This window comes from Haliotis rubra, unplaced genomic scaffold, assembly GCF_003918875.1.
Source record: "Haliotis rubra isolate DU_JTF1 unplaced genomic scaffold, ASM391887v1 Scf39, whole genome shotgun sequence".
NCBI lineage: Eukaryota > Metazoa > Mollusca > Gastropoda > Lepetellida > Haliotidae > Haliotis > Haliotis rubra.
The window spans coordinates 2,555,104-2,576,484 of NW_025767068.1; the positions used below are offsets into that span (position 1 = coordinate 2,555,104).

At 38.9% G+C, this 21,381-nt stretch overlaps 1 protein-coding gene across 1 annotated transcript in view; it reads left to right on the forward strand.

Annotated features, from left to right (window-relative positions):
- The first annotated feature begins 370 nt into the window (after positions 1-370).
- LOC124286731 (myosin heavy chain, striated muscle-like) overlaps positions 371-21,381 on the forward strand; it is a 49,175-nt gene continuing 28,164 nt past the window's right edge. The window contains 14 exon segments of the mRNA XM_046723157.1: positions 371-568; positions 786-929; positions 1,227-1,383; positions 1,789-1,816; positions 1,954-2,059; positions 2,172-2,264; positions 2,462-2,525; positions 2,718-2,816; positions 3,058-3,161; positions 3,297-3,698; positions 3,990-4,160; positions 4,355-4,510; positions 4,512-4,659; positions 4,812-4,885. Coding sequence (XP_046579113.1) covers positions 371-568; positions 786-929; positions 1,227-1,383; positions 1,789-1,816; positions 1,954-2,059; positions 2,172-2,264; positions 2,462-2,525; positions 2,718-2,816; positions 3,058-3,161; positions 3,297-3,698; positions 3,990-4,160; positions 4,355-4,510; positions 4,512-4,659; positions 4,812-4,885 — 1,944 coding nt within the window.

Genomic DNA, 21,381 nt, shown 5'->3' on the forward strand with positions numbered 1-21,381 from the left:
GGTATATAGGCGGGTAGAGTCTGTGAGGAAAACAGAACGGCCCTGATCGTAAGTGTTGCAGTTCTCCTGTTGTGTGGAGTCAATATGATATACCTAGCTTAACCTTTTACTTGTGTTTTTAGTTAAATCGTTTTATCTTCCTCTGATTACGAAGATGACCAACATTACCGATCTATTGCCTATTTCATTTTGATGCTTATAAGGTTAGTGTCTCTAAAGAGAATTCAAGAATGTATTTAATAAGTGTACATGTTGCACAAATGTCACATCTGAAAATGAATATTTATTTTTTTGAATTACTTATTCAGTTGCAGAGCTATTCGACAGTCATTTTTCTTACTTTCGACGTATCTTCGTCTGCATCGTCGATATGGCCTCCTACGACCCCGCCGACCCTGAGATGCAGTATCTTGCTGTGGACCGCAAGAAGCTGCTGAAGGAGCAGAACCAGTCCTTCGATGCCAAGAAATCTTGCTGGGCGCCCGACGAGGAGCAAGGCTTCATTTCCGCAGAAATACAGAGCACATCAGGGGACGATGTAACAGTTCTCCTAGTTGACTCCAAGCAGGTTAGAAATACATTTCAGGAATTATTTAATGTCATTTAACCCGAATCATCAGAACCCATTATGAAACAAACTCACATGCATAAAAAGGGAGTCATAGATTTGAAATTATTAAACATTTTAATCCATACAGTTACAACTTCTTGCAAGTCCGGAGGTTATTACTGTGGAATATTTGATGGCAAAGAGGTATTAAATACAGGATGCTTTTTCTTTTCAGACGAAGACGTTCAAGAAGGATGACATCCAGTCGATGAACCCTCCCAAATTCGAGAAGATCGAGGACATTGCTAACATGACCTTTCTCAACGAGGCCAGCGTTTTGCATAACCTCAGAGCTAGATACACATCTGGTCTGATCTATGTGAGTTAACACATTGTCATGAAGTAAAGACAATTTATCAATAGGTGTGCTTGTATTCAGTGAGGGCAGTACCTTTTATTACATTTAACTTCGTCATCAATGAAATCTATATATAAATGAATTTTTAATGTAGTGTCCAAAGCTATATTTGGAAAATCACATTTAATAAATTGCATTTTTCTTAATAAATACATCAACCATCAATTGGATTATATGTATAAATTAAGAAAGAATGAATATGAGACGGTTGTATCCCTCAGACAAGTATGACCTAATATATATCCCGCATTGTTACAGACCTATTCGGGCCTGTTCTGTATCGCCATCAACCCCTACCGCCGTCTCCCCATTTACACCCCGTCCATCGTGGCCAAGTACAGAGGCAAGAGGAAGACCGAGATGCCTCCTCACTTGTTCTCCATCTCTGACAACGCCTACCAGTTCATGGTTCAGGGTGAGTAGCACAGCAAACTAACGTGCTCACTACTTCTCGTTATACTCTTCGAATATGTAAAATTACATTTAATTTTTTAACATATTAGTGAGTGAGTGAGTCGGGTTTTGAACAGTATTTCAGTTATATAAAGGCGTACCATAACCTTGTAAGGTGGAAAGAAAGTCCGTAATGATTACAGCTCTATTTGTAACATCTTGTGTACCTACGCCTACCAACATTGTGAGGAATTACATTGAAACACAGTTTAAATCTACCACTCAAAGTTATTACGTCTGAGGGACGCAACTCCGTACAGCAAATTCCTACGCGAAGGTCACTGGGACATCTATGTCCCGCTAGAAAATGTTACTTGGTTTCAATTATACCGTCAACCATGTTTCCATATTATCCTTTTCATTTCAGATCGTGAAAACCAGTCTATGTTGATTACGTAAGTATAAAATACATAATTCGTTGAGGTTGCCAATAAATTCAAATTAGAGACAAGAAAACATATTGTTTATGACCTTATGCAGCAGTTGTCCGCAAGCGCTGTCAGTGTCGAATCATGTATTTTGTTTTATTAAGTGGCGAGTCTGGCGCCGGGAAGACTGAGAACACCAAGAAAGTCATCGCCTACTTCGCCTTTGTCGCCGCCGCTTCTAAGGGAGAAGGGGAGCAAGAGGACAAGAAGGTGAGAAATCAAGCTCTTCTTATTCTATTATAACTACTGACAGGGAAGCTTTCCTGATGATGAAGTGGCTGCAAAAACAAATGTTATTCCTAATCTCTTTGTCTGATTCCAGGGCTCCCTCGAGGATCAGATCGTGCAGGCTAATCCTGTTCTTGAGGCCTATGGTAACGCCAAGACATCCCGTAACAACAACTCCTCCAGATTCGTAAGTGGTCGAATATTCCAAAATGAGTTTTCATTAAAAACGTAATGTAAATAAGTATATATGTTTTTTTTTCTAACATTTGTTAAATAATGCTTTTAGTTTTAACAAGTTTGTTCGGTATGTGTAATACGCTGGACACATAAAAAATAGAAAGGAATTGTGTCTATCCTATTTAAATATATTTTCTTCCATTCAAGGGTAAATTTGTCCGAATTCATTTTGCCTCCTCTGGGAAAATTGCTGGTGCTGACATTGAAACTTGTAAGTAATAAAGGGTTTTCTAACATTGATTTAAAGCTGATAATATGCAAAATATGAATTCGAAATATTTAAATGATAAAAGTCGATCTGAGAATACAGAAAACACTTTTAAACTTATTTGTGATGTGTGGATAAATGCATATATGTAGCACCTCTGATAAAAATGAATACATCTGTGTCTTTAAACAACAGACTTATTGGAAAAGTCCCGTGTCACCTACCAACAGTCTGTGGAGAGAAACTACCACATCTTCTACCAGATGTTGTGTGGAGCTTTGCCATCAGTTACAGGTAAAAAGTAGTGTTACATGTTGATTCCCAAGTTGAAATTTAAACGTTAACTGGGAATGTATAGTAATTCTATCCTTTAAAGAGGCGAGTCTAGATAAGCGGACAGAACTCTTTAGAGTGATATTTATATTTAATAGAAATTATCATTTAAACTATTTATCATTACCTTAGAGACTTGTGCAGATGTAAGTATCAGGTTACCTCAGTTGTTTTTACACGTGAATATTTTATTTTGTTCCAGAAACGATTCTAGCCAAACCTGACGCTGGGTTGTTCACCTTCATTAACCAGGGAGTCCTTACTGTCAATGGAATCGACGATGTGGAAGAAATGAAGATGACTGATGTAAGATATAATTATATAAGCTTCTTACCACGATACATATCAAGACTATCGTTGATTATTCTAAATTCACATCAGTATTTCATACACGCCTTAACCTGAACTCGATAAAATGTTTGAATTTGTTTCTCATTCCAGGCTGCCTTTGATGTTTTGGGATTCACCGCTGAGGAGAAAACCAGCGCCTACAAGTGCACTGGCTCTATCCTCCACATGGGTGAGATGCAGTTCAAGCAGAAGGGAGAACAGGCTGAATCTGAAGGAACTGCTGAGGCTGAGAAGGTTGCTCTTCTGTTGGGTGTCAACTGTGGTGACTTCCTGAAGGCTCTGTGTAAACCCAAGATCAAGGTGGCCATGGATTATGTCACCCAAGGACGAACCAAGAATCAAGTTCTCTACTCTATCGGTGCTTTGGCCAAGTCCCTCTATGATCGTGTGTTCAACTGGCTGGTGAAAAGAGTCAACCACTCCCTGGACACCAAGAAACCGAGGCAGTTCTTCATTGGTGTGCTGGATATTGCAGGCTTCGAGATCTTTGATGTAAGCAAAACATGTATCTGTATTACGATATCCACTAGAAAATGACCAAGATGATATATCATAATATAAGATTACAGACATTATTCTTGTCATCCCATCCATAGTGAGTGTGAGTGAGTGAGTTTAGTTTTACGCTGCACTCCAATCCCGTTAGTCAGTTCTTACGACAAACATGGGCTACTGAAGGTCAATTATAACCCGGATCTCCACGGGTCATCCCGTCCATAAATGGCCCACACATATTTCTATTACTGTATCAGCTGTTAAATTTCTGTGCAAACTTTATTCCAGTTCAACAGCTTCGAACAGCTGTGTATCAACTACACCAACGAGCGACTGCAGCAGTTCTTCAACCACCACATGTTTGTGCTGGAGCAGGAAGAATACAAGAAGGAAGGCATCCAGTGGGAGTTCATCGACTTTGGCATGGACTTGCAGGCCTGCATTGAGCTCATTGAGAAGGTAGACATTGGCACCGTCGAAGTATTAGTATGAATAGATTTGTTACCTTTCACATACATCCACTTGAAATATTCGGATGTATCAAACCTATTTGTCAATATGTTAATTTCGTCAAAATCACTTTAAAACCCTCACCTAAACTGTTCATCCAAGTATGTTAGTTTGATCGTCAATTATGTGTTACCTATTTGTAGCCTCTTGGCATCCTGTCCATCTTGGAGGAAGAGTGCATGTTCCCCAAAGCATCAGACAAGACCTTCAAGGACAAACTAACTCAGAACCACATGGGCAAATCTCCCAACTTCCTGAAGCCCAGCAAATCTATGAAGGGAGGTGCACATGGTGACTTCTGCCCTGAAGCACTACGCTGGTACAGTTCCCTACAACATTGGAGGCTGGCTGGAGAAGAACAAGGACCCTGTCAACGAGACCATTGTGGATCTCCTGAAACAGTCTAAAGAACCACTCGTCCAGCTGCTGTTCTCCCCACCAGCAGGAGGTTCGTTAAATCACATAATTGAAGAAAAATGTCTATAGAATAGCTTTTATGAAATAATATTTTAAAAAAAAGGATTTTGTGGAAATTGCACGATATATAATTACAGAAGCGTTTTATGATCACTGTTAAATATATAAAAATGAATGTTTCAGAATCTGCTGAAGCCAGTGGTGGAAAGAAGAAGAAGAAGAGCTCTGCCTTCCAGACAATATCTGCTACACACAGGGTATGATGTTAAGAAGAATGCCATTAAGCTAAAATATGTTATACATTAAAATGCTGATAGGGATAAAACACAGTAGTGACTTTTGATATAACCCCTTGAAGATATGAGTGATATAATGTACATATTTATCATAATTCATCACCATTTTTTGTTTCTATTAGGAATCTCTCAACAAACTGATGAAGAACCTCTATTCAACACATCCTCATTTTGTGAGGTGTATCATCCCCAACGAAACCAAGACACCAGGTATGGGGAAAGGTTTTTACGGCTTTTTGTGTTCTTTTAATAGTATTTAGCTATGATAATTGACTACCTGCTCAGGAAGGTACGTTAACTCATAGACATCTATTGTAGGTCTGATTGATGCTGGCCTTGTGCTCCACCAGCTTCAGTGTAACGGTGTACTTGAGGGTATCCGTATCTGCAGAAAGGGATTTCCGAGCAGAATCATCTACTCCGAATTCAAACAGAGGTATGTATGCAATGCTAAACTATTTGGATTAAAGTAATTTGAAAGTGGAAGTGATAAAAACACTATGTTGTCTTTGAAACCATCTGAATACATTGATGAAATACATACCAAATACACTTCCTGTTCAAAAACGTTTGTAGTAAAATTAAAATTTGACGCTGAAGTTTCGTGGCTTCTTTTCTTCTTCAGATACTCCATACTGGCTCCAAATGCGATCCCAGAAGGATTTGTTGAGGCCAAGGTAGTTTCTGGCAAGATTCTGGAGGCTCTGGAGTTGGGTCAGGATGAATACCGTCTTGGAAACACAAAGGTGTTCTTCAAAGCAGGTGTTCTTGGTTACCTGGAAGAAATCCGTGATGAACGTCTGTCAGTTATTGTGGCTTTGTTCCAAGCTCACATTCGTGGTTACCTAATGAGGAAATATCTCAAGAATCTTCACGACAAAAGGTAAGTTTTGACAGTGCAGACCAAACAACGACTCTTCCCTCTAAAAACTTAATACTTACTGTTTAAACATATTTATACTGGAGTGCAATATTTCAGAGAATTCTTGTCTGTTTCAGGGTTTCCTTGGAACTGATCCAGAAGAACATCCGTAAGTGGCTTGCCATGAGAAACTGGTGCTGGTGGAGATTCTACACCAAGGTCAAGCCACTCCTCAGTGTTGCTGCTGCTGAGGACGAGATGAAGCAAAAGGAGGAGGCACTTGGCAAAACAAAGGGTGAACTTGAGAAGGTGACACAGAGGTGCAAGGAGCTCGAGGAACAGAGCGTGACCTTAACAGAAGCCAAGAACAACTTGTTCCTACAGGTTCAAACCCAACAGGATACCATCGATGACTGTGAAGAGAGGATAGAGCAGCTGCTGAAGCAAAAGGAAGAAACTGATGTTCAACTAAAGGAACTGAATGATAGTTTAGTCGAGGAAGAGTCTAAAAATGCAATGCTGACTGAAAAGCAAAAACAGATGGACACTGAAATCTGTGGCCTCAAGACAAACGTCGAGACTCTTGAAGGAACTGTATCAAAGGTATATGTCATTGCTCTTCTAACTAACATTTTCAAAATGTCATTTTGCATAGAAAAATTGTAATGGAAGCAAGATATTAAACATTGTTCAGTACAACGTGTTTTGATATATTTCACTCAGAATATTCATGGACTGCTTTGTTCTACAGTGTCAACATGACATCAAAACGAAGGATGGTCAAATCAGAACACTCAATGACGAAATGGCCCAACTGGATGAAATGGTTGCCAAACTAACAAAGGGCAAGAAGGATGTTGAGGATCAGCTTGCCAAGACTAAGACCAGTCTTGAAACGGAGGAGGACAAAAATGCCAATCTCAATAAATTGAGACAGAAACTTGAAGGTGCTATTGTTGAGGTAGGACTTAACTAGAACTAGCTAAAAGCAATCAAGGAATACTTACTGTAATGTGCTTACCACAGCAACATACGCATTCTAAATTAATACTTTGAAGTTCTATTTGAACTCCAATGATAATAAAATCAACGTCTCCGATCGTGAGTTAAATATGTATTTATGATTGTTAGCTCGAAGATATGCTCGACCACGAAAAGAAGGTCCATGCAGAAGTTGAGAAAGTCAAGAGGAAGTTGGAACAGGATCTGAAGGCTTCGAAAGACAACTGTGAAGATCTCGATCGCGTTAAGACTGATCTTGAAGAGACTCTTAAGAAGTAAGTAAACAAAGAAGATACACATACGCTTTTGTTTTCCTGCCTCCTTCAAAATGTATTTTAGATAAGTTGCATTTTGTCACTTGTGAAATCTGTTAAAATCAAATCGTTTGCCTTGTTCAGGAAGGAAAAAGAGATCACTGTTCTTACATCTGAATTTGAGGACTCTGAGACTCGTGGTATCCAACAACAGAAGAAAATCAAAGAGCTTCAGGTAAATGATATAGCTTATTGTAGCAACATAACGATCAGTTAACAGTTATCCATGGCATTATTCTTATGGAATGTGGACTTGCAGATACTCTTTTACAGGATTCCTGTGCATATGTGAATTGTCATTTTGAAATCATTCCCACTTTATGTTCCTACCAGAACTACCTTGAGGAATGCCAAGAACAACTCGAATCTGAACGACAGACAAGATCCAAGGTATGATCAATGGCTGATTGGATTGATAGATTTCAGATATGGGCACCTTGTACCTGTAGTGAGGGCATCCTTTATGGTCTTTTATACACGCGTAGATTTTTCGAATTTCGAAATCGTTTACAAAAGAACTCCATTTTGTAAACTGAAACATATCTCGCATGGTCAGTCAGCACTTTTTATACATTTTATACATGGTATGAATACATATTAATTTCAGGTGGAAAAGCAGAGAGCCCAGTATGCAAATGAAATGGACAATATGGCTCAGCTCATCGAAGAAAATAATTGCACAATTGCTTCACAGGTACAAAAGCGTTGATATTATTGATATTGAAGATGTAGCGTTTTGTCTTCTTTCTTTCCAAACTCAAACTCAACATACAACTACATACAGCTAACTTTACTACTAAAATCTAATGATGTGAAATGCGAGAATATATGACTCACTTCATACATACTTAACTGATAAAGATGTTTAATATAATAAACATATTTCGACAGTCGGACGTTATCAAGAAGCGTGACACGGATATTCAAAAACTGAAGCACGACATGGAAGAGGCATCATCCCAGCATGAGTCTCAGGTGGCCAACTTCCGCAAGAAGCAGAAGGATGCCATGACTGAGATGAATGATCAGATGGAACAACTTCAGAAGGTCAAACAAAGGTAATGTACCAATTTCTAATAATAATCATATTGATTTAATGGGCGGATGGACAGCCAAAGTAGTAGTCTTGATGACTAGTTAATTGTTGCATATATGTACTTGAATTTCCCGAAAAAACAAATAACGATAAATAGGGGGCTCACCAAAGGGATAGTTATGAACTACATGTACTTGAATGACATTTCGAAGAATACTCGTATTTGCTACCAAAGGCAGACGTATCTCGTTCTACACATCTAGTAATTGTGTTTTCATTTACTATACAAATGACAATTAGGTAGTGAGACAAGAAAATCAATCTTGAGGATAAGACCAGCATTTGGTTATTTCTTTCTAGGTTGGAGAAAGAGAAAACTCAACTGAAGGCTGATGTTGATGAACTGCTGAATGAAGTAGAGCACGCCAAGAAAAACAAGGTATGTTCGTGTAACATAAACACCACAGTAAGAAAATATATAAAATGAAGATTTGTCACATTTTAATCTTTATAGCATATATGTATATTATCTTCATAAATCTCTTTGCCAGGGATGTTCGGGTGTGATGTCCAAGCAGATGCAAACCCAGATGACCGACCTCAATACCCAACTCGAGGAAAGTGTCCAGCAGCTCAGTGAAATGCAGATAGAGAAGAACAGACTGATGACGGAGTCTGCTGACCTAACCCGTCAGCTGGAAGAAGCTGAACACAGAATTGGGAAACTTAGCAAGGACAAATCATCTCTCAGTGTTCAGTTGGAAGATATAAGACGTACCTCTGATGACGAACAGCGGGTTAGTTTCTTAATTGACTATATGTGTGTTGTTCTCAGGTCAGCCGATAATGTGTGAGCTATCTTTACAACTGTGTTTACACCACCTCTCAAAATATCAAATTATGTGAATATTCATGCTTGAGTTTCTGACGTGAGTAAACGTGACTTACAGAAGTAGCTCCAACCAAACCATCGATAAAGCAAACCATTATCTAAACCTTGGAACGTCAGGTGCTACGTGTCTGGAAAGGCTTGTGACATTAGACTTCCACCTCTCCGCTAAAATTCCTGTATTTGTCATTTCCAAGCTAGATGGACAAATGCCCACCAAAGAAGCTAGTTGGACAAGTTTCATTTTCTTGTGGCAGAGCTGGGGATATGTCGAGGTCATCCCTCAGAAGCAACATGAAAATCGCATTTCCATCCATTTACCTCGGTAATGAAGTGGATGTACGCATATATTTTCTCCGATTAATTTAGCATTGAAACCAAGTGAAGTTGTTTGATAGATTACAATATAATTGTTTGTCTCCTTAGGTGCGTCAGCGACTACAAACTGAGATGAGGAACATGAACACTGACATGGTCAGCATTAGGGAACAACTAACAGAGGAGCAGGAGGCTCGATCAGCTCTACAGCGCCAGTTGTCCAAGTCTAACCAAGAGATGCTTATGTGGAGGTCTAAATATGAAACTGAGGGTACTGTCAGGGTTGAGGACCTTGAAGAATCTAGGTAAGCATAACAAGTAAAACAGTTGTGTTTATAGATAATTTTGATAAATCATCAATTTCTGCTTTGTTCTAAACACATGAACTGTATACAACTTGATACAAGGAAATGATTATGATTTTGTTGACTTCACAGACGCCGAGTCCAAGCTAAACTGACTGAAGCTGAGCATGAACTGTCCACTGCCAATGCTAAAGCCAGTTCTCTTGAGATGAGCAAAGCTAAGATGGTAGGTTATATTGAAGTTACATATCTTGGTTTACATTGGTTGTTATGTTGTTTGATAAATTTTAGTGCCATTAGAATCTGTCTGAAGCAACCCATGTTTGGCAAGAAGTAAGTCTCACTTACATCGTTGATGCATGCCATCGCACCGCATTTGCATTGACCGAAGCTAAATATTCAATTACTGCACTGTCAGGCCCAGGCAATATCCAACAAACAACAGACAGACTTCTTGGGCTTCTTTCAAGAATGTCAGCAAAATTGACGTATCCCAAACTTCATATCAACAAACATACAGTTAATTATGGACAGATTTCACATCAAGTATGTCTAAATGCACACACAGATTTTAATAGCAAGGATTATTTATTGCTAGGTGAGAGATCTCGAGGATGAACTTGAGAAGGAACAAATGCGTCATTGTGAGTGCGTGAAAACCTGCCGTCAATACGAGCGTCGTATGAAGGAGATGACCTACAAAGTGGACGAAGACAAGAAGACCATTGACAAATTGCAAGACATCATTGACAAGCAGAGTGGCCAAATGAAGATGTTCAAGTCCCAGGTGGCAGATGCTGTGAGTATCACGTGTCAACTGCACGCTAGACAATTGAACGATATGTACAGGTACAAACGATTTCCAAGCTTGACTGACAGCGCAGCTTTGTCCCACAATGACGAGAACCGTTACTCAGTATTCCGATAACTAGATTGCCTTGTCCATACAGGGTTGCAGGGGTATTCGTGTTAGGCAAGCAAACGCTTACATTGTTTTGGAAAGTGTGGGGTAGCGGGTGTTTGCAGTAGAGAAGTACACGCTTCCCCTTTAATGATCAAGAGGTGTCATGACTGATTTTACATGATCAAATCATATGAATTTGCCTTTACGCCCAGTTGGATGTCTCACTGGAAACAACCGAGAGTGATCATTTGATCATTTGAATTTCGTTCAAGCTACATACATATTTTCTCCACTTTCAATTCCTGGTTTACATGCACGGCATGAATACTTTTTAAACGTATTTTGCAATCTTCACTCATTCGTACTTCTTCCACAGGAGGAGATGGCGACTATGAACATGAACAAATACCGAAAAGTGAAAAAGGAGTTGGAGGATGCTGAGACCAGGGTCAGCATGGCTGAAGAAACCATGGCTAATTACAGCAGGAAGACTCGTACCTACAATGTCTACTCCGATACAACATACTAACCACAGGGGCAGGAATGGTTCCTGAACGAAGATGTTGATGTGATATCTATGAAACGGTTCTTGTTGTCCTCCAGACCTCAAGTAAATGCGAAGGAAGTTAAAGAATGAGGTGGTGTTCGTCAAAGACACCTGTTCCTTAATGGCACAGAAATATACCTTCGTTGATCCAGTCTAAATACTCGTAATGTATACAATATATTCATGCTATTCTTTACCGCTTTTGGTTCCTACTGCAGATGAACTGACTGTATACAAAATAAATATTTATTGCTTTAATCGCGGTTTATGTTGCGTATATTTCATGGTCAGTGCTGTCTGCGAGGTGTAGAAACGAATCCCCAGGCACGTATATCACATATATCAGTACGTTACCTCTGCTCATAGGTCAGGTACAGTGACATTTGGTGTACGTGTCGTTCTCCACTACAAGCCAACACTGACTCCAACACTTCCTATAATCATTGTCTGTATATGGGATTTCTTGTGGAGTGAGTGAGTGGTTTTACGCCGCTTTTAGCTGGGAAACACCAGAAATGGGCTTCACATATTGTACCCATGTGGGGAATCGAACCCGGATCTGCGTGAGATTTCTCGTTGAGATATCCGCACATCACGTATGGGTTGTTAACCCAATCAGCTCCATGGCGGTCCTCTGTTGACATCGCTATACACACGATGAACGTAACATACTGCTACAGGTATCTTCACTGGAAGAGTTGCACTACTGGAAATAGTTGAATTTACTACATATGTTACGCTACATCTGTTGATGAACACGATGTATACTACTAGTATCAGAGATAAATGGAATTATAAATTAGACATTGATTTGTTATATCTGATTTATGTCTGATTTCAACTGCAGGGATTTCTGTGTGATCTTCAGCAAACCGTTGTGTTCTGTGCATTATTGTACACTTAGATTCGACACATTATTGTACACTTAGATTCGACACATTATTGTACACTTAGATTCGACACATTATATTCGACACATTATTGTACACTTAGATTCCACACATTATTGTACACTTAGATTCCACACATTATTGTACAATTAGATTCGACACATTTCAGTGTCTGTATCGATATTTGTATATACAGGACTTCTCAGAAATGTTCTCATGTCGTCAAGTTGTTCGACGGTAGCTCGCGATCCACAACTTAATATAAACATCATCGGAAGCAATCAGTAGATTTTCTTAGCTCACAATCTATCACACCGTTGACGTACATTCCATGCAACACAGTTTCAAACTTCTTAATTTTGAAAGGTCTGTTAAGTGTGATGGTCAGGTTAGACAATGCAGCTGTTAACTTCTCTCTTGTGCAAACATAGCACACTTATTAAGCCGATATTCGTCATTAGTTGTTACATATAATTAGAACAATATTACAGTTTCCAAGGATCGACAGGCATGAGTTTTGAATCCATGGGTTTTGAAAAAGTGTCATTAGAGGTGCTGCATGATTCTCAATGAATGTGTGTCGTATTTCCCTTGATGAGTATTGATAAATCGTCACTGGACAAGTCTAAGCTGTTGGATATGATCTTTGTCCCATCCTGTCAGGCACTGGTATATACACTCCTGCAATACTGCAAGGGCTGACTTGTATACACTGCGTTCCTTCATCACATCGTCAATACATCACAATACATTCAAAGATGGAAATTGAAATAGATCCTTAAAATATTCGTGCCAAAACTCTGCACTAATATCTATTTGGGAAGGTTTATTGCAACTCATGTATCTAACTTGCTTCCAAAATGATTTACTGTTATGAAGCGACCTCACTAGGATATTTAACTGTTCTTTTTAAAATGACGCAAACTTACGTCTAGTAATTGACTTATATCTATTACGAAGCTGACCAAATAACGTTAAAGAAGCTGGACCATTACAGCTTCTGTACCGTCTAAGCGCTCGCCGGGCCTTCAGCTTACTATAGGGACATTCTGTATCATACCATTTGCTTGTGAAGTCTCTTAATCGTCCTAGCATTCTGCTTGAATATAGAGGCGGCATATAGCAAGGCGCGTGAAACTATAGCAACAGAAGTATCAATGCTGTATAACAAGTCATCTGGCACGGCTGGTCAAATCATAACGTTCTTGACGTTTAGAAACTGAAGGTCCGTTAGATTATCTGGTAATGACATTGACAGAGGAAGATTCGGCTGTACCAAGGACTTAAAACCGGCATTGTTGGTATCATACATCACGTTCATGATTTAGAAACTGATTGTTCATGTTCCATCATTGTGCTGGTAATCATTGACAGAGGAATACATTGCTTGTATAAGACTACGTTCATTCATACTATCGTCGGTAAACCAGTTTTGTAACAAGAGAAACTTCCTTTGCAGATATCAAACAGTGGATGTATATACGTTCCATCATCACATCGTCAATACATCACTGGCTTGTATACACAGCGTTCCTTCATCACATCGTCAATACATCACTGACTTGTATACACTACGTTCCTTCATCACATCGTCAATACATCACTGGCTTGTATACACTACGTTCCTTCATCACATCGTCAATACATCACTGACTTGTATACACTGCGTTCCTTCATCACATCGTCAATACATCACTGACTTGTACATACTACGTTCCTTCATCACATCGTCACTACGTTCCTTTTCATCACATCGCCAATACATCACTGACTTGTATACACCACGTTCCTTCATCACATCGTCAATACATCACTGACTTGTATACACTGCGTTTCTTCATCACTTGTACACACACTACGTTCCTTCATCACATCGTCAATACATCACATCACATCGTCACTTGTACACGCTGCTTTCCTTGAACACATCGTCAATACATCACTAAATTCATTTATCACATCATCAATACATCACTCATCTTGTATATCACTACGTTTCCTAATCATCATCAATCATCACTGACTTGTATATACTACGTTCCTTCATCACATCGTCAATACATCACTGACACTGACTTCATATCACACTGCGTCAATACATTAGCCTAGTGGTTCCTTCATCACATCGGGTGAATACATCACTGACTTGTATACACTGCGTTCCTTCGTCATATCGTCAATACATCACTGACTTGTATACAATGCGTTCCTTCAACACATCGTCAATACATCACTGACTTGTACACACTGCGTTCCTTCATCACATAGTCAATACATCACTGACTTGTATACAGTGCGTTCCTTCAACACATCGTCAATACATCACTGACTTGTATACACTGCGTTTCTTCAGTACTTTACGGGGTTGTAAAGACTACGTACGAGCATGAGTGCGTGCGTGCGTTCGTGCGCGAGTGTGTGTGTGTGTGTGTGTGTCTGTGTGAGTGAGTGAGAGCTGATTCAAAGAGTATTTTAATTAGCTTAATCCGAGAGGAATGAATGAAGACATGGAGGCGTTAGTGGTACGGTTTCGATGAAATTCTAGAGCACGAACATGACCTATGATTTGCTCATTGGTTTCTGGAATTTCTAGAAGCCGCACATCAATTTACGGCTCCTTAAATGTCTCAACGGCCTCAATGCAGAGTGGAACATTGGTACACAGAGAAGAGCACTGCCACAAAACATCCCGAACATTACCTGACACTGCACCTATTTAGCGCCATTAGCAGAAGGTTTCACTCTTGTCACGTTACCCGATGAGATGCGCTGTGGCCATTATTTCGATGAGGACTGCGATTGATAATACAACTAGTTATGAATATTTATATTGCATTTCTCACTGAAGCTGACTTTCTGCAACATCAGCCATATAACGTTATTGCAAGTTGTGTTTGCTTGAAGACTTGGTTGGTGTGTGTCATTTGACGCAGCTTTTAGCAGTATTCAAACCATATCACGTCGTCCCATTTGACTAATGCGTTAACTGATACAAACTAATTCTACTAATTCGAAATGTTGGCGTCAAATATATTGATTATTGAACAGGTCATCACTCACGTCCTGCCAGATCGCAGACAACAGATTATAACTGTCAACCTTCATACAAACAGACAGCAATGATAAAACGTTCGAAGATATTCAGTAGTAACACAAACACTTGCCATGTGAGTTGTCAATTTGCTTTAACAGAATCCATATATTTCGACTGAACTGTTAATCTTTCACGCGTTGAACAAATGATATTCTATGAAGGCACGGCACGTACAATTTGTTCTTTATTCGTGTAATTATCACGATTTAATGAAAATGGTGCCAGTTCTGGATCTCTCCCATGTTCATATATATATCGTTAAAATGTACGACCTGACAAACGTCATGTTCCTAATGGCTTGGAAGGGTAAATAATACGTTATCAACCTCAAGTATCCGATTCCACGGTGATGGCTGCTATACATGCTGCAGGAAGAACGTCGGGGTCATCGGTATATTACGTCATATATTAGCCAGTGCCATGTACCCCCATCCCTCACCCCATTAACGCTCGGCGATATCAAACAAATACAGAAACACTTTCAACTATATGTGTCCATATATCAGTAAACAAACGCATACAGATGTCGTTTGACATATTTCAAACGGTATCATTAATCAATCCATTCAAATATTATCCTTTGAATTAAGTATTTAATAAACGCCAAATATCGCATTTCAGAGACAGGCAATCCTGTCGTAAAGAATTCGCTATAAACGAAAGGTCAAGTGCATTTACTGTTTCTGAAGACCAGAAAGAATTTTAATACTTTGTCTATTTTCACTACACGCACTAAAGCTGATATTTAGCTGAATGATGAATTGTTACGATCTATGATATTCAATCAATCAATCTTTATTCATACTGAAGGCCACAGGCCCATAGTATACAAGAACATAGTACACAATATCATAGAAAAGAATAAAAATAGTCAAATCACAATATGTCATATCGCATCAAAATGTATCACATCATATAACATCGCATTACACATACTTTGTCGTATCACATCATATCATAACACCCCATATTACATCATGTCATATCATACCATGTATCATATCATATCATATCATATCATATCATATCGCACCACATCATACCATATCGTAACAAATAACAATATGAGTACATACATTCTATGAATTATTATGTTTATTTCTTAGAGACAATGCTTGATAGATAAAGGTTGACAACTTACGGATAAGAACATTGTCATCAGTACTCATTAACAAAGAAAGTTTCACCCTATCGGGATATACAGAATAATATCTTGGGACATTTTTTTTTCTTAACTTACAATATAATGGGCAAATTAAGAGGAAGTGATATTCATCTTCTACACAATTAAGATCACAAAATGTACAAATTCTATTTTCCCTCTCTATTTTATGATATCTCCCTGTTTCGATTGCCAAGTCATGTGAGGAACACCTAAACCGAGCAAAAGCCTTTCGAAATTTCTTGATATTATTTACAAGAGATATACGAGCGGATTGACTTCGGGAATGATGTGTACGGGATCAACGATAATTTGCGAGAATAACCATAAAAGTGAAAGATATTCCCACAGTTTACATTCATATAGAAACCTAGAAAGATCCTTATCCCATAATTGTAACGAGTTTCTGGTTTCCATACGTTCTTTACAATCAGTACACACTGTATAGGACGAGGAGGGTGCGGAGGTTCAGGTCGGAGCTAAACACATGTCTCTTGTGTCACCATTCATCAGACTAAGACGGGAAAATTTGTGATCTTAAAATCAGTAGTATATATGATTATGGTAAGGGTTGTGTCACTTTTATTTTCATATAATCATCTGCCTGTACATGATACAAAGTCCGTGCTCGGCGGGCGGTACATACCTGTCCATTAGGCTACAGATGTTGTTCTGTCTAGACAATTACCATGTGGCGTTATGTATCTCTTGATAATCTTCATACTTTAAAGTGCATGTATTTGGATAAAGTATGATAAATGTTTTTGTTTATTGAGTTCAACTCAGAATCCGAAACACTTGAAACTAATATGACTGAAGGCAAAAATTTAAAAAAACTAACAAACAAATGGGTTATATGCGTGACACGAACATGAAACGTTATATTTGCAATTTTCATTAGATTAGATATGAATTTCTTCTCCCTCGGATGAAATCGTATGTTGAATGAGGAGAGAAGATAAGTCTTTGAGGCTGCTTTTGAAGGTACACGAAATTTACATGGCCAAATTTGCGAGCCGAAAAGGTACATAAAGAATATATACATTTTTTCTGAACAATAATTCATGTATAATAACAATAAATATACACAACTTTTTTAAATAGCCGGAGAAAAACGCATGACTATTATGCTTCCCATGTTGTGCATACAGTCTTAGCAGAAAATGCATAACATTAGGCTTCCAGTGACGACTTAAGGAAAACTAATTATTACAAGGTTACCACTGTCATTAAGCCACTCAGCCATATACACATGTCCCGTTGTGTCTGTCGCCGCTGGGCACTGCATGTTACCATATACCGCAAGACGGTTTGCAATCGATCTTTCACTGGAATAGAACCAATCGCATGCTAGCTTACATAACGGCACCAACAAGCGCTGGGTATATGAAGGGGTAGAATCTAGGAGAGGACAGTTACTCTCCATCAGCTATAGCAGAGTAGGAGAAAAGACAACACTGGGTTGGTATATTTAATGCTTAAGACGCTGACTAAAATGTTTTGAAAAGATTGGAACTGTGATCATTTCTTAGCATGAGTTGGTTCATTACCTCCTCGAGCAGTATTGAGATAAAATACCTATACTACGACATGTTAGTTTATTGTGGGTGATATAAGTCTCAGAATGGTACCGCCACTTTGAAACCCATTAGCGTGCGGATCTTGTGAGCAGTGTTTAAATGTCGAGAAGTAACAATACAAAACAAAGGTGATGCTTACTTCCTATACAAACGTACTCTGTGGATAGATTCATACTGTGTTTTATTATTACTGATAGTTCCTGTTTTTGGTGCGTATGTGTGTATGTGTGCGTGCATGTATGTGTGTTTGTTTGTGTGCGTGTGCGTGCGCGCGCGTGTATGTGAGTACTTGGCAATACTAGTTGCCACAATTGGCTACTACTCACCGCTTTTGCTTCATATCATTATTATATGCAATAAAGTGGCTTGTGCGGTGGTTTACTCAGTTGTCAGTACAGGGAAGACAATGCATAATGTGTGCAGCGATTATGGTTTAATGCACTACCTTAATGGCACACCCAGTAATGTTTACAGGAATGGTAGCATTGATTTACCTTCAAACGAATATTCTGTAAAAATGTGGTCATAATAATTATTTCCTCAGACCTGATCGACTGCAGTCTTTCTTGATTTCGACGTATTATAAATCACGTCAACATGGCTTCATACGATCCTGCCGATCCCGAGATGCAGTATCTTGCTGTGGACCGCAAGAAGCTAATGAAGGAACAGAATCAGTCATTTGACGCCAAGAAGTCTTGCTGGGCGCCTGATGAAGAGCAGGGATTTGTTGCTGCTGAAATACAGAGCACGACAGGCGATGACGTCACAGTCCTTCTTGTTGACTCCCAGCAGGTGGGTTCATGTAAAATGGTCATTTCATTAATACAAAATATCGTCAAAATGCTGTTCTGAATATATGTATCAGTTAGATCGTACTATGTTTACGGTCATGCCGCTTGTTTGAAGAGGTTACAAGAGGATTGTATATTCTTTTTTCAGACGAAGACGTTTAAGAAGGACGACGTCCAGTCGATGAACCCTCCCAAATATGAAAAGATCGAGGACATCGCAAACATGACCTTCCTCAATGAGTCTTGTGTTCTGTACAACTTGAGAGCCAGATACACGTCGGGATTGATCTATGTGAGTAACCCTCTATCAGACTGATACGCTCATACGCTATATGGCACTAACATCGATACTAAATAATGAAGAGACCTTTCATATGGCGTCATGCAATACATTTACTAATGTTGATGCATTTGATTTTATCATGTACAAATGTGAGATATTGAAAGTAGCACCAAAGAGAGTAACCTCACTGAAATTACACATATTACAGACCTATTCCGGGTTGTTCTGTATCGCTATCAACCCCTACCGCCGTCTCCCCATCTACACCCCGTCCATCGTGGCCAAGTACAGAGGCAAGAGGAAGACTGAGATGCCCCTCACTTGTTCTCCATCTCTGACAACGCCTACCAGTTCATGGTGCAAGGTAATCACTGTTCAAATCAAGAGATAAATAACAACCCTTAACCATTCAAAGCACATAATTTGTTTGTTTGTTTGTTGTTTAACGGCAATATTCCAGCTATATGGCCTTAAATAATCGAGTCTGGACCAGACAATCCAGTATAAGACAAAATATTATGGATGTCAACTTCTTCTTTATTCTATACACAACGTTTCTTGGCTTTTCCTTGCCCCTTCGTCAGGTGACGAAGACAAGTTGACATCCATAATATTTTGTCTTATATTTGAATACCAACTTCTATATGCCTCTCAAGAACCTCATCAGGCAATCCAGTCATCAACATCATGAGCATCGATCTATGCAATTGGGATACGATGACATGTGTCAACCAAGTCAGCGATCCTGACAACCCGATCCCAATAGTCGCCTGTTACGACAAGCATGGGTTACTGAAGACCAATTCTAACCTGAATCTTTACGGGTCGGGCGAACACTAATAATACTTGGTTATTAAATTGATCAATAGATTACAGCATGAAACGTGTCCTTATCGTAGACGACGTCATGACCCAGAACTCAACGCTAGTGCTTACCTTGACAAGTAGTGTCCACAAGCTGCGCCAGTATCCGCTGGTTGTTGGTTCGCATCCTACGTTCTTCCCCTTGCTGAATCTTGCCTTGCGGCACAAATCCCTTAAAACAATTACACAAATAACCAGCTTCGCATAAGACAACTCATAACAATATATTAGCTATATGGTCTGTTAGATTATGCAACTGTGAAATTAGAGAAAGATAACTAACAGAACGTATTTTACGAATTAGTCAAACAAAATGTTACCTTTTTTATTACAGATCGTGAGAATCAGTCGATGCTAATTACGTAAGTATATGCACAACGAATTTGTAACACGAACGTCTAATATCACGATAATAATGTACATCCTGTGAAATTATCATTTTATGGAATAATTTAATGTTCAAATGAAATGATACAAGATCGAAAAGATATACTTACCAAGTGTTTTGCTTTACTAAGTGGCGAGTCTGGCGCCGGAAAGACTGAGAACACCAAGAAGGTCATCGCCTACTTCGCCTTTGTCGCCGCCGCGTCTAAAGGAGAAGGGGAACAAGAGGAAACGAAGGTACAGAGACGTAGACACACTATCATATTTAGACACCAATATATATATATATATATGAGATAAATATAGTTATATGTTATATCAGGATATATTTATGCTAAGATTACACAAGATGGCATAATTCCTTGCAGGGTTCCCTCGAAGATCAGATCGTGCAGGCTAACCCTGTCCTTGAGGCCTACGGTAACGCCAAGACGTCCCGTAACAACAATTCCTCCAGATTCGTAAGTTTTCATCCTATGATAAATGTCACATTATAACATTCAAAGTTCAAAGTATTTAACTTAAATTTTAACTTTAAAATCTGAATATCTTCAAACATGTCCATCATTACATCAATCAAACTAACGATTCCTCTGTTACATATGTTATATTTGGGATTACACTTTCTTACTAAAGTACAGATTCTAGTACTTTTGGGGTTGAGTCCCATCCGGGATTCGAACCCACACCCTCAGAGTCTCGGATGGGACTCAACCCCCAAAATACTAGAATCTGTACTTTAATAAGAAAGTGTAATCCCAAATATAACATATGTTACATTTCATCACTTTCTAAAATGGCATTGTGTATTTCATAGATTCCTCTGTTCATCTTAATCTGTAATATTCTCAAACTCAAGATCTCTCATGTATATGCTCTCTGTTTCTCATGTAAATATAATTGTTGTAAATACTAGGAGAGGGCTTCATTAAATTGGATAACTTGTGCCCAATCCTTTTCTTCCATGAATACAATAGGTTTAAATCAAGTATTTTAACCAGAGTGATTCTATTTCTTACACCTCACCACAAATTGTCCTGTGCGCAATGTTGTTGAGAGTGTTTATTGTCATCTGAACGTGTTCCTGAAAACTATTGGCTAAATAACGTTCTGTTTCATTCAGGGTAAATTTGTTCGGATTCACTTCGCGTCTTCTGGAAAAATTGCTGGTGCCGACATTGAAACATGTGAGTAGCTTGTTATCTGACTCTCTCTTTTACAGAATT